The sequence below is a fragment of the Plecotus auritus genome (assembly GCF_963455305.1).
Source record: "Plecotus auritus genome assembly, chromosome: 1".
Taxonomy (NCBI): Eukaryota; Metazoa; Chordata; class Mammalia; order Chiroptera; family Vespertilionidae; genus Plecotus; species Plecotus auritus.
Genome location: NC_137770.1, coordinates 213049103 through 213063730, shown reverse-complemented (window position 1 = coordinate 213063730; position 14628 = coordinate 213049103). Strand labels below are relative to the sequence as shown.

Genomic DNA, 14628 nt, shown 5'->3' with positions numbered 1-14628 from the left:
AGGATATGGAAGTGATGTCAAATCTTTGGTGTGAAATGAGGACTTATGGAACACCTACCTATGCTTTCAGCCATATCTACACATAGTTATGCGTCATAATGCTACATTCATACATTTTTTTAAAATCTTGATTAATACATCAGTGTTCATAGCAGCATTATTCACAATAGCCAAAAGGTAGAAACAACTCAAATGTACATGCATAAACAAAATGTGATCTATATATATATATATATACATATATATATATATATATATATATATATATATATATATCCCAGAATTATTCAGCCTTAAAAAGGAATGAAATTCTGACACATGCTACAACATGGATGAACCTTGAGGGTATTATGCTAAGTGAAATAAGCCAGACAAAAGCACAAGTATTAAAATTCCACTTATATGAGGTTCATGGGAGAGTCAGATTTCATAGAGATAGAAAGGAGAATAATGGTTATCAGGCACTGGAGGAAGGGAGAATGAAGAGTTATTGTTGAATGCGTATGGGCATTTCAGTTTAGGATGATGGACGGTGGTGATAGTTGAATAACAATATGAATGTACTTAATGGTACTAAACTGTATACTTAAAAATAATTAAAATGATAAATTTTATGATTATATATATTTTATTTTACCACAGTAAAAAAAAGTCCCTGTCAGTATTATGTAAATATGAAAAAATTCATGGATGCTGGCATCCTATTTGGTATTAACAGATTTGTTGTTTAAGCAATAAAATCGGTTTACCTTTTTTTGTATAAGATTTACAGTTGTGGGTGAACTGGGACTCTCTTAACATTACTCTCTTGTCATGGTCCAGCAGCTGCTGTTCACATAGCATCTTTGCTCCCAAAGAAACCCAAACATCTATGAGCACTGTGTTCAAATGGAAGACCCTGTCAGCTGTGAGGGAGGAGCCTGAGTTGTTTCAGCTCTATCCTGATCAAGTCTCTCTTCACCTTTCTGGACCTCATCTTTGTTACATAGCCAGGAGGCTCGCATCCCTGTCTTTTGTTTCTTAGCCTCATATGCTTTCTCACCGTGCTGCCTGTGGTTTTGGCAAATAGATTTGGTGCTCAGTCTGCCCAACTAGGTCTACCCTTGGTTGGGACCCTGCCCACTGCATTTGGCACTTGGTCACTGACACCACCTCCAATGGGCCCTGTTCTGAGGAGGGGGTGGTGGGAGGGGGGGTGGCACTCTGTCACCCTGGGGGAGCTGCCCACATGCCTGGCAGCTGGAAGAGTGCCTGCCTTGCCTCATGAAGGGTATGCGATTCTGCCTGCCCTGTGAACAGCCTGGATGTGGATTCCTCAGAAATAAGTTTGTTTCCCAGATCAAGGAATAGCAGTTGGCTTTTGCTGCTTCCCGTTCCTGCAGCTCGCCCTGCCTCTACCTCCCTGTCAGGTACAAGTCCAGACTTCTTGAAGCCCAAGCCTTCACCTGAAGTGTTTATTGTTGGCTACCTGCCACCTGTAAGCTGATCAATGCAGGAGGCCCATCAGGGTTGCCCTGATCCACATTCTCTCCCTTTTCTCTGAATGTCTCTAGGCAGTTGCGAGAGAGATTTTTTTATTCCTGTAGCCCCTATCAGCAATTCTAGTCCTTGGTTTAGATGTATAGAGCTGTCTTCTAATTTTATTGTAATCTGAAAGAAAGAAACTCGTGTCTCTTACTTCTTCTAGATCTGAATGTTACTTAAAAAGTGCTGGTTGACAGGACCTGCTGGGGTAGAACCGATAGTGATGGCTCCTCGGGGGAAGGCCCCTCCAGTTAAGGTTTCTGCAGTGCCTTCTGCCGGGGCCTCTACAAATAAAGAGCTGCCTGAGTTCTCCGTGAGCGGCTCTGGAACACTGCTGTGTTGGAGGCATGCTCCCTTATTCCTGTGGGACCCTTCCGTCTGCCCAGCTACTTGGCTGACCCATAGCAGCAAAGGACACAGTGCTGGGCGAGACAGGGATGTGGGTGGAGTCCCCAGATCAGGAGGAACAGGACACTGTTGCCAAAAGAAATTTTATCATCCTAATAAAACGAAGCACATGATTTGCATTCCAGGTCCTTCAACTATTCTATGGGAGCCCGGGCGTTTTCCCATGACAGTATTTTTATCCCTGATGGGGGAGCAGAAAGTGAGCAGACAGTTCAAGCAATGTCACAGGACAACATCCTGGGCAAAGTCAAAACTCTTCAGGTAAGACAGCTTGAGATCGGAAGGTTAGAGCTGCAGGAGGGCCTGGCTGTGGAGGGAGCGGGGAGATTCCCAGCTTAGTCCTGAGTGATGGATGGGGAGGTCCAGAGGGAGCTCCTGGGGAGAATTTTTGCCTTTTTTTTTTTTTTTTTTAACTTGAGTCAGTTCTCTAAGCCTTCTGTCCCCTGTGAGGGGTACCTTGTCACCGTTGTACCCACCTTCATAACACCCCCCTCTCCTGTTCTCTCAAACTGTTCCCTCAGTGTTAAGTGGACATTACGAGGACAGGTACCCGAGAGAAGCTGCACGACTCGATGAGAGGAGTTATTAACCATGAAGTGTTGGCCATAATCCCCAAGTTAGGGCTGACTGTCTGTGGACCGTTTGCACAGCAAGTGTTCACTCCCCAAGCCTCCCTGCTTGGACAGTGAGTGCTGAGCCTCTTACTCTGTTGTGCGCATAAATCTGGCTCCCCCTGAGCCACCTGGCCTCAGAGAAATACCATGAAGCTCTTAGACCACCCCAGGCCACCCTGTTCAGCTGCAAAGCTGGGCAGTTTTCCTACATAAAATTAACTCAGGTGGTAACTCCTCAATCCTGGAGATACAGTTGACCCTTTAACAGGAAGGGTTTGAACCGTGTGGGTCCACTTATGCGCAGAGTGGACTTTTTTTTTTCAATAAATACTGTAAATGTATTTCTCTTATGATTTTCTTAATAATCTCTTTTCTCTAGATTACTTTATTGTAACAATACAGTATGTAATACATAAAACATACAAATGTGTGTTAATAATCAGTTTATGTGGCTGATAAGGCTTCTGATCAAGAGGAGGCTATAAAGTAGCTACGTTCTGGGCAAGAAGTTATGTGTGGATGTTCAGTTGCATGGGGGTTGGCACCCCTAACCTCTGTGTTGTTCACGAGTCAACTGTATAATGAAATAATTCTTCACCAAAAGTGGTTCAGCTCATGGGGACTCCGGAAAAGCAAGGGAGTGAAGACACCTGGGATCTGACTGTGTAGGTTTGCCTGATGGCTTAGAAGAATTCACTCACCTGACAGACGTGCCTAAGCAGGCACTTCTCTGAGACAGGGTGCCTGGAGGCGATCCAGATCATGAACAGGGGACTCTGGTGTGCTGGTTTCCCTCTGTCTGTAAGTCTGCAAGCGTGAGTGAGTGAGTGAGTGAGTGAGTGAGTGAGTGAGTGCGTGAGTAAAAAAAAAGAAGGGTGCAGAAACAGCTGGCTTGAGTAGCTGCTGACAGGATGAAGCATTGTACTCAAATTTTCTGTTTTCTTGAAATGTTCTTGTTTCTACTGAACGTTAGCTACGTATTTTGTGATCAGAGTTTGGTCACACATTCCCCACACACTCTCAGCAGAACACAGCATATGGCAAGCAGGGAAATAGCCCACACCCTGGCACCACGCCCAACTCGCCCAGGTCCTTATTCCTACTGCCAGAGGCCATCGTCCTGCCCAGTGCTAACCTGGGCCCTGCCTTCAGGTCCTGCCCCTTCCTAACCAGGCTACGTTCTTGGCTCTTGGTGGCTGCGCTCTCACACACGTTACAGACTCAGAAGAAAAGCAGTCTGCCCGTTCTCATCGAGGGAAGAGGGAAGGGTGATGATGGCTAAAGAAAACCTTGACACCATCCCCTCCCCCCTCTCCTTTTTACCTTTCCTTCTTGAAATATTGTGATTCCTGGAATATTATTCCTTAGAAGTTCTGAACCCCTGGCTTATCATATCTGCTTTCCAAGAGGAGTGACTTACAGATTCCAGCCCACAAAACAGCTGTGTTTTATGAGTTCTTTAAAACTTAGATAGTAGTTCATTTAGTGTCTTAAGTGATACCTGCTCTGTAACATCACAGCACATGCCACTGCCCCGCCAGGAAGTGGACTTGGAGTTGTAAATGGTATGGGAGTCTACGGTATTGAAAATGTAGAAACTCAGTAAAATATGTGACCGCCTAGTCATCCTATTAGGCACAATTTTAAAGAATCTGATCTCACAATTAATAAAATGTAAAACAACGACTGCCCCGAAGCTACAATTCTATTAACACAGGAAGAGAAAATGTAAGTAAAGTAAAATAACTAATTTGCGTGCTCTCTCTTAATGATAGCTATTCATACCAGGTTTTCCTAATTTTGCTTATGTTGTATGGAATCCTGAGCTTCCTTACAGCTCTATAGTTACATTTTTTAAAAATAAAATAAAGGGCTTTGCTCTTCGAGGAGGGAAATGGGGGACCATTGTCATAGAAAATGTAATTTTTGGAGTGACATAAGATGTAACTGTATCACCCGCAAAAGACTGTGCTTTATTTTTCAGTCGACTAAGCAGTATGTTCCTGGTAAGTCATAGAAATAGTAGTTAACTGTATTAAATTGCATGAATGCTTTGCATTTTTTCATGACAATGTTATGCTGGCATTGATGCTTAGTAAGCAGCATAAAAGACCACCCTTCATAGGCTCTAGCATGGAATGAGGGTGTTTAGTTATGTCAGAGGCATGTATGTTTTTTTTTAATGTCTGAAATTGTCTTTGTGTATCTGCGTATGTTTATTTTAAAAAGAGAGAGACGAGTAATGGATAAACCTATTTGACAGTAAATGTCTTGGCAAGCTAATTAGCCTCCATTATTAAGACATTCTTTTGAAATTAGATTTTTCCTGGAATGCCATTAAAACAAAAGAAAACACATTTTTCTCTGGCTTAAGAAACTTCCCAGCGCTTGGAAACCCCCAGAACAGTGCCTGTAATGAATGCATTTGGAAAGGTTGCCCTCTAGTGGCCACATGTAGTCATCTCAGCTAAAACTGTCCTATGTTGCACTGAATACAGCATAAACCAGCCTACACTTTTCTGAATAAAGTAAATCGGCCACCTGCAAAAACTTATGCGGTGAACGATTGAGTCACTGTTCGCCTGGTGTAGCACGGAGTGGCTTTGTAAGCTCTGCCCGTCCTTGCATTTGGACTACAATGGCCTTGTTTCCTTCCTGCCACTGCCAGAGCACAGATCAGAGAGGTACCTGCATATCTTAGATCAGACAAGGCTGTGAAGTATCTACCAACAAATGATAAAACTTCGGAACACCACAGTCGAAGCCTGCAGATAGTTTGTAGAATTATACCACCACTTTGTCAGAAATGCTTAGGCCCATTGGTCCACAAACTATTTAGCTCGGGAGGGAAAACCTCCATCCTCGGTAGCTACTATCTCCTGCTGAGCTGGATTCCATGTAAAAATGCCGAAGTGTCATACGCATGAGGATTTTGACACCCATCGAGGACGCAAGGAATAAACACCTGCCCTTAACCACTTCTTCATAGAGCAGGCGTCTTTAAATCCGTATGCTTTCTCTTTTTTTCCTTTTTTGCTTGTTTTAACTGTGGGAGTATCCGTAGTTTGCTCAAGAAGACAGCAACTTCATTTTTCCTCCGCTTTATTCTTGCAGACATGGTCTGAAGAATGAAAAATCTGGGGGACTCTAAACACTGGCAGTGTGCGATCTGCAGGATATGACATGCTTGGAATTCCCACACCATGAGAAAAGCCTCATCCATATGGATGTGCATTCCTATAGCATCATTCTCTAGCATTCCATATTACAACAAAATGGCCCAATTTGAGTGAATAAAATATAGTCCCTTTTTGCTCACATTCCAGGCTCAACAGTAACACTATTCATAGCCACAAGCAGCATGGACCCACAGGATAGGCACAGCTTTCCACTCTCCCCTCTGGCTATGATTGCAGTGTGTATAAGGGTCCATGGGTATTGGGGAGGCGGGACAGCGGGGAGAGGAGGAGGGAGTGGTAGTAGTTTGTTGCCTGTAACTTAAGGGCAGGCTCATCTTAGCAGTCCATTTTTCAGTGATTGCGGATATCAGTTTCTCTGTAACAATGCCTGAAGAGTGGGCAGAAATGGTCACCAAAAAAAGCCACACTTATCCCTCTATTCAAGTCACACCACACCTAAGATTGCCAAGTAGGTTTTAACAATCACGGTTTCAGTGTCAATAAGTCACAGAGTGTGGTGACAGCCCCGTCTCCGTCCAGTCAGCTGAAGGAAGCATTTGGAGCAGGACCGCAGAGAAGGGAGAGTGTGCAGGTGCAGGAGCCTTGATCTTGAGAGCCTGAGGATCAGCCACCACGGCCTTGGACCCCGAGTCCTGCCTGGCCTTGGTCCCTAAGTCCTGCCTGGCCGTAGGTCTCATTTCTGACAGCTGCAGGGGGTGTCTGTGAAGACACAGCCCTTGGTCTGGGCAGAGAGGTTTGCCCTATCCCTAAATGGTGGCCATTATTTCTTTGCTGACCTGCGTCCCCCTCTCCTCCAATCCCACTGCCTCCTCCTAGGCCCCCTAGCCACCGGCCTGCACTCATTTTCTCTGGAGGGAATTTGAATCAGCTGCTTTACGGAGATGCACATTGCCATTGACAAAGGCAACAGTATGTGTTTCTTCTGGCAGGATGAACATGTCGGTGACACATCAACCCTCTGATATCCGCATCTCCTCTCCCCCCTTCACCCCCCGCCTCAGCTGTGGTACCTGCAGTCAGGTGTGCAGCTCTTCCTGGGCCCTCGTCACTCCTCCTCTCCATGCATTTCCTCTGACCCTGCACCCTCCTCTCGGCTGGCCTCTTCTCTCTAACCTTCCACTGCATCTCTTAACACTGCTCTGCCCCTTGCCCAGCTGTGTCCTGTGGTCCTTGTTTCTCTGTCCTGTTCTTACTCAGTTCTGGTTTTATTTCCATTTTCTCTTTCCTTTCCCATTGGTAGCCATGATAGCCATCCCATCTTTGGGAGACTGTGATTACATTTTGCCATGTTCTTTTTTGTCTTCTAAGGATCAGGTGGACCAGCACCAGTGTTCTAAAAGGGGCCCCAAGGTAGTAAAATATCGGCACATTCCTTCCTTTTTGTGATGGTGGCAAAAATGCCTACTAAATGGCATTATACTGGTAGTGTTAGGCCAGGTTCTCCTTGCGAGCTGGTTACAGAATTATTCTTTCCATTGTAAGTAGAAGAAATCCCCTCATGTTCTCCTCCAGGAGCCCTAGTGGACGGCAGAGCCTGACAACTGGAGGTGTGTGTCTCGGGGTTTAGAACCGTTTTCAGTCTTGGCCAACACTCCTGGAGGAGGGATGACGGGTGAACCCGAGGCTGGGCCAGGAGCCCCGCACATAGGAACCATTCCCTCCTCTTCTGCCCGGGTTCCCAGCCCTTTCCCACCGGCAGCAGAGTGAGACGGCCGTGACTGTTAACTGTGTCTCTTTGTCTAACTCCATCGGCTGTTCGAATGTGCCTGCTTATTGATCTGCTCAGGGTAGATACTAACTGCCGCTTCCTGCTAAACTTGTTTTTGGAAGACACCCTTTTCAGCCTTCTCCTCCCCGAAACCCTTTCAGGCTGCTCAGGCTGCTCTTCATTGGCTGGCCTCAGGCTTTGATATGTGCGCCTTCCCTGTGGGGTCTGGGGAGCCAGGCTCAGGTCAAGTACACGTCCTGTCTTCTGTGCGCCTGACTTGGCATGCTGGGGTGTGGGGAGGGGTGCGGAGGTGAGGGAGTCTTGGGCTCATCTCGTTCATGTCTCACCACCCATCGTGCAAGACTGAGGGGGAGCTGGGCAGCGGCGGGTGGGTTTGGTACCCTGAGTTCAGAGGGAGAAGGGGCATTCCCTTTGAGGGGTTCTCAGCCAGGATACTTCAGTAAGGTATAAAAATGCTGCATCGTGTTTTTATTCTTGCCCCTGTAAGAAGGAAGCGCGATGTCAAATTTATAAGAACCAGTGGCGTGCAATGAAAATAACACCGAAAGCGGTTTTTGAAAACCTAGATTCAAATTCCTTTGGGGCCACTCATTCTTTCCATAAGCTGGGGCCAGTCACCTCTCCCTGCTGGACCTCTGATTTGTTTGCAAAGTGAGGGGTTGGACTGTATGATTGCTAAGGTTCTTTGAAGCTCTGTGGGATTAAATATTAACCCAATTAAAGATAAAAATCGGATCACATACTCTTTCTCTCTTTTTTTGAGGCCTAAAAGGACTATGAAACCCAAGTACCTAGATCTAGAGCAGCAGTTCTCAGCCAGAGGCGATTTTACCCACCAGGGGACATAGGACAGCATCTGGAGACAATGTTGGTTGTCTCTGCTGGGGAAAGAGGGGTTGCTACTGGTATCTAGTGTCCAGAGGCCATGGTGCTGCTAAACATCCCATCATGCACAGGACAGCTCCCCACAACCAAGAATTACTGGCCCAGAAGGTCAGTAGTGCCGAGGTTGAAACCCTGCTCTAGATGAAGGCAGTAAGTGGTCTGCACAGTACACTCGATTCCGTGGTCTCCCAGACTGCCATGCTTACGGCTTTTTCTTCCCGAACGTTGTTCATTTTCTCTGCCACGGCCCCTTAAATATGTTGCCCTTTCTTTAGCTATTGTGTTTATCTATTTTTCTTCAGGGAATATATTTCCCTTTCTCATCTGGCTTTTCTCTAATTCCACATGCTTACTATTTTTCTTCCTAATTTCTACCCCCCGTTTTTCCACCCCTTCTCCTTACCCTGTGAGCCACCACCCACTGGAATGCAGCCCCTCCTCCGTGCTTTCTCCTGCTGACTTCTCTGTCTCTTCCCCACGTGGTGTCTTCTGGCCCCTGGTTCACAGGGGGCAGCTACAGCGAGGGCAAAGCAGAGGTCCTGGTGGCAGGACAGGATTCTGTCCCTCCCAGGGTTTCAGCATTGGCCGTAGAAAGATGCGATGGCCCTGACGTCTCCGTCACCTTGGCAGTGGTACCCGCTGTGGCCAGAACATGGCGTTCACGCTGGTGAGGGAGGTGGCCCAAGTGTAGCTATTCAGGGGGAATGTGTCCAAAGAGGGCTGGCGGTTCCCTCACTGCAGTCACTAGGGTCTGGATTTCCCCCAGGGGTTCCTGCATTTCATGGAACCATTTTCTATACAATTTTTATATTTTTGACAAACCTTTCCTATAAATTGATTTTGAGGTCAATCAAAAAATTTTTGTCCTAACACGTGTCCCAACTTTTGGTTCAGAAATTGGGCTTTCTGCCCCCTGGAAAATTGGCATCTCCATGAAAGAGGGTGGCTGGATGCAAAAAGCTCATGGCTGGAAGGTGGGAAGGAAAAGGAACCGAGGCTGGGAACGCGCTCGCTTACTGTAGGGCTGCCTCGCGGTCCCTGGCGCCGCGTTTGGGGAGCAGCCGTGTGCAGCACGTGCCTCAGGCCACCCAGGCGCGCAGGGAACCCGGCTGCGGCTCCTGCGAGCTGTTCACTGCCTCAGCACGTCTTTCTTGTGTTTCTCTCCAGCGACAGTTGGGCAAGAACATCAAGTTTGGGCAGCCGCCCCCCAGTGCCACTCCCATGAAGAGGGCAGACAGTGGAGAGGCCAGCCTCGAAGAGGACGCGTTCCTGGCCAGTCCCATGGAACCTGGGACTCCGCAGGACATCATCCTCTCGGACGCCGAGAACAAAGTGAGGCTCCGCCGGGCAGTGACGCGACTGCTGATAACCCGGGAGGCCGTTGGGCAGTGGACAGGGGCAGCCAGTGACCCTGGGGTCTGCAGGGCAGGCGAAGGGGGAGAGGCTTTTCTGTTGAGTGGCCCAGGGAGGGGACTTGGTGGGCAGGTGCTTTCCTCCGCAGCGGGACCATCCTGGAGCAGGGTTGGGGGGGGGCGGGAGGAAGCGTGGACATGCCCTTGGCACATGCTCTTCCCAGTGTCTTCCACGTGCTCCTCGAGGCTCAGGTCTGCTCCATGCCTTCGCTGTGCACCCTTAGCACTTCCTGCACAGCCGGGGCCCTTCTGTGTCTACCTCCGCCTAACAGCTTTCTCTCCGTCTCTGAACTTGGAGTTCCTTGAGGACAAAACTGCTCTTACACACCTCTGTCTCCCCAGTAATCATTTGTTAAATTGGACTAATTTAAAGGGAAGTAAGACAAGAAAGACGTAGGTCAACAAGACAGTACATCTCAGCCAGACCAGCCTGACGTCTCCTGAGTGTGGAAAGGAAGTCCCACGGGTCCAGCACGGCCCTCTCTGAGTTTGATGGGGTTTTTGTTGTTGTTAATCCTCATCTAAGGATATTTTTTTCATCGATTTTTTTAGAGAGAGTGGAAGGAAGGGAGAGAGAGAGAGAGAAACATCGATGTGAGAGAGACACAATGATTGGTTGCCTCCCACACACGCCTCAACTGGGCTGGGGATGGAGCCTGCAACCAAGGTACAAGCTCTTAACCAGCATCGAACCCTTGACCCTTCAGTCCTCGGGCTGACACTCTAACCTGAGCCAAACCAGTGAGGGCTAAATTTGGTCTTTTGACACTGAAAAAACCACAGTGAGCATATCCCGAAATGCGAGTCCTTCCAGCAGCAGAAGGGACACCCTCAGGCCTCTTTTGGGAGAAGGAGAGAGTAAGGAGTTCTCCAGGCAAAGCTCCGAGTCTTCCTGCCTTGAAGCATCCTCGCACTCTGCCTCCAGGGTGCTGCAGTGATGTTGAGTGTTATTAAAATGGGCATCCCCCCCCCCCCGCCCCCGCCACCAAGCAGTCTTGCTTGCTGTCAGCTAATGGCCTAAGGATAGGAAGAAAGATGAGCAGTTTGCAAAGTACGGAAGGAAAGAAAAGGACTGCGCCTGCCTGTTGCTCATCTCTGCCTGGGCCTGCCCTGATGGCTCCTGGCACTCACACCTGTAGGTGGTGGTGACGCAGGATGGGCCCATTCCTCCCCCTATGGCCAGACATGCCCTCTGCAGCCTCCAGTGCAGCAGCCGTCAGCCTCCAGGCAGGGGTTTCCCCAAGACACCAAGGGTCTCACTGTCACTGACAACCTGAGACATGCAGGGTGTGGAGCCTGGGGGAGAGGGAAAGTCATTTGTTCAGCCATCTTCTGTCCCGCTGTGGTATCACAGAGGTGAACAAGATTAGACAGGGGGCTGTCCCAGGTAGTTTACGTTGTAATGAGGGTCAGATAACATACAAATTAATAAAGATAAATATAATAATTTCAGCCCTAGTTGGTTCGGCTCAGTGGATAGAGCGTTGGCCTGCAGACCGAAGTTGTCCCAGGTTCGATTCTGGTCAAGGGCATGTACCTCAGTGGCAGGCTCCTCCCTGGCCCAGGCCCTGGTCGAGGTGCGTGCAGGAGGCAACCAATGGATGTTTCTCTCACATCGATATTTCTTTCCATCTTTCCCTCTCTTCCATTCTCTCTAAAAATCAATGGAAAAATATCCTCAGGTGAGGATTTAAAAAAAACAACTTATCAATGAAATCGTTAAGCCATGTATATATATATAAAAGCCATATATATATATATATATATATATATATATATATGAATTTCAGATCAAGAAAAATGGAAATAAAACACGTGATGGAAAAGGAGTGACTTGTTGAAAGACGAGGTCAGCGCTGCCCAGAGCAAACCAGGACGTGCTCTAGGCAGAGGGAGCAGCAAGGCTGAGGCCCAGAGAAGGGGCTGAGCTTGTCCTGAGGAGGAGGCCAGGGTGGCCGCTGGGCTCTGGGGGGCGATGGCGGGGAGCGCGTGGTCCAGGGGCCGGATCCTGCAGACCGTGGGAAATGGGTGAATTATAAAATAGGAAGTCTCTGAGTAATTTGGAGCAGAGAAGTGATGTAATCTGATTTGTGTTTTCTAAATATTGACGATACCAGATAGAAGGTGTGGTGGGCCACCAGGAGGGTGCAGGTGCCGGACCTGAGGGTGTTCCCAGGGCAGGCCCACGCCACAGGTGGGAACCTCCAGCCATTTTCGCTTCCTTCCTTCTTTCCTGAGTTGTTTCTCCTCCTCTGGTCATTCACCTTCCAGGCTCAGCCCTTGGGGTGTGGCATTGGTAGGGCCTCTTTCCTTCTCATAGAGAAGGGGAGGGGGGCTTAGCAGGTGAACGGGGTGGGAGGCCAGCAAAGCCAAAGCTCTGGGGTTGGAGCCCTGCCTCCCAGGTACCATGGCTGTGGGGCAGCCCCCGGGTCCACCCAGCTGCGGGAAACACCAGGGACTGAGGTTGGAGACAGCCCAGCTGGTATCATGTTGGACTCGGAAGAGAGGAGGGCACACTGTGGGCCTCAGGAGTCCTGTGGAGTCTGGACATTAGCAAAGTGCCCACCGTGACCCCTGCCAGCTCTTTGAAGGTAGCTGCGCCCCTCTGTGGAGGAGGGGACGGCCCTTCCAAGCACAGACAGTGTCTGATTAGCTGCCCAAAACTTCCTGTTCTGGCATGTGACTTAGGCGCTCTCTTTGCCGTTTCAGTCTAGTGACACGCCAAGTTCTCCGAGTCCTCCGAATCCGCCTGGAGCCAGAAGTGAGATGGAAGAGAAGGTAATACGATTTGAACTTACATAGTTAATTTCCCCCCTTTCCCCCCACAAATCTTCTGTCTCATTTTCCCATTCATCAATGATGCCTTCATCCATTACTTTAAATTTGCAACTGCAATCAGTGGTAGATACTGGAGCGTCCTTGTTTCCATGGCAATGCACTTGCTGGAGCTGAAACCTGCTCTGAAAAACAGCCACCTGCCCAGCATGCCTGCGTTTGGATCCCTAGACGTTGGTAGTTTTCTAAATGTATGATGTACCTTAAGACTCTGCTAAGTTGTTGAAAAAGACTCCTGAAGGTACCCAAGTCTATAAGGAAAAAAGTCTCCTATTTAGAGATGTTTTTTAACTTTTCTGTGTGCCATTGAAAGCAGCATCTCCACCTGCAGGAGTCCAGGGAGCCCTGGGGAGCCTCTTCTGTAGAGGCCCGTCCACGCTCACGAGGACTGTTCACCCATGCAGGGTGCGGGTGCCCTCCCGGGCCTGGCAGCACAGTGAGAAGAGTATGTCCCGGGTTTTCTGAAGGAGACAGCCCAAGACCTCGCCACCACCCAGACGGTGAAGAGGCCCAGCTGGAATAACTACAAACAAAACTTTGCATTTAAGTCTCAGCCTCTAGCTCTAGCCAGTTTGGCTCAGTGGACAGAGTGTCAACCTGTGGACCAAAGGGTCCCGGGTTTGATTCCGGTCAAGAGCACGTACCCTGGTTGCATGCTGCTCCCCAGCCTGGGCCCTGGTTGGGGCGTGTGCAGGAGGCAGCAGGTCTATGTGTTTCTCTCACATCGGTGTTTCTGTCTTTCCCTCTCTCTAAAAGATCATTGGGAAAATATCTTTGGTGAGGATTAACAAACAAAAAACAAAACAAAAAAAATCTCAGCCTCTAGGGCTAACCTATGTCTTCAATCTGTCACATTTTATTTGAACTCCTTGCACTCATGCACCTATTAGGTTATGGAAATAAATGTTTAATTCATCTCTTTTTTAAAAAATATTTTTTTTATTGATTTCAGAGAGGAAGGGAGAGGGAGAGAGAAATAGAAACATCAGTGAGAGAGAATCACTGATTGGCTGCCTCCTGCACACCCCCCACTGGATCAAGCCCGCGGCCAGGGCATGTGCCTTGACTAGAATTGAACCATGACCTCCTGGTTTATAGTTCGATGCTCAAACACTCAGCCATGCCAGTTGGGCTAATTCATCTCTTTTCAACAGTAGTTCAGGATATGATATGTATTATAAAGATAACTATCGTATCAATAAAAGCCTATGTGGTCCTCACGCCCTCACGCCACAACAAGCAATCACCAGGAGGCTGTGTGCGCAGCGGGCGCGCATGGGTGGGCGGGGGCTTGACGCTGCATGCACAGCGCAGAGGCGGGGCCCGTGGCTCCGCGCAGCAAGGCCTGGGTGTCCCGCAGCTCCATGCGGCACAGAGGCAGGACCCCCAGCTCCAGCCTACCTCTTTGGGGCAATCCGTCGAGAAGCCTGGATGGATGGGCGGGGCCTACCTCTTTGGGGCGATTGATCACGGGGCTCCCGCACTGTGAGAGGGCACAGGCCAGGGGAAACCACCCACCCTGAGTGCACAAATTTTGTGCACCGGGCCTCTAGTAAATAAATAAAAGCTAGGGGACCCAAGGCTGGAATTATTTTTCCTTACGTCTGTGATCCTTATCATAAATTATTTACTGAGCATCCCTTTTGCTCTTGGAGCTAGCTTGGTGCTTTAGCTTTCATGTGTAAATATGGGAGGTGACTGCAAGAAGCAAAACCCTTGGCTAAACCCCACTGACATTGCACTTAAGAGCTGGGTCACAGTCAGGGGCACTGTGGCCTCCTCTTTTGCTCTGTGCCTGAGAGCTGCAGGCTCAGACAGTGGCTGTGAGCGCCCTCTGCTGCACGTTGGGGTGGTGTGTGGTGTGGCCAGGAGCCCTTCCTTGGCTGCCTACTGTGGCCTCTGGGTTCAGGCTGAGCCACAGTCTCTCTGACTAAGTCTGTGCAGTTCACCTGTGGTACTTAAGGGATGGCGTCTGCATTACAGACTGCAAGCAAGCGATGCCACAGCTCACCCTTTGAAGA

The 14628-nt window shown here is 48.7% G+C and overlaps 1 protein-coding gene across 5 annotated transcripts in view; it reads left to right on the top strand.

The window, feature by feature from the left end:
• CRACD (capping protein inhibiting regulator of actin dynamics) overlaps window positions 1–14628 on the top strand; it is a 227879-nt gene that overhangs the window by 193999 nt on the left and 19252 nt on the right. For 2 of the 5 annotated variants that reach the window (XM_080640023.1, XM_080640024.1), the window contains exons 4-5: window positions 9528–9692; window positions 12482–12550. In XM_080640023.1, the coding sequence (XP_080496149.1) occupies window positions 9582–9692; window positions 12482–12550 (180 nt within the window). In that variant the 5' untranslated portion in view covers window positions 9528–9581. Of the gene's footprint in view, window positions 1–2057; window positions 2194–4530; window positions 4553–9527; window positions 9693–12481; window positions 12551–14628 lie in introns of all 5 variants that reach the window. The other 3 variants (XM_080640020.1, XM_080640022.1, XM_080640021.1) reach the window with 3 other exon arrangements.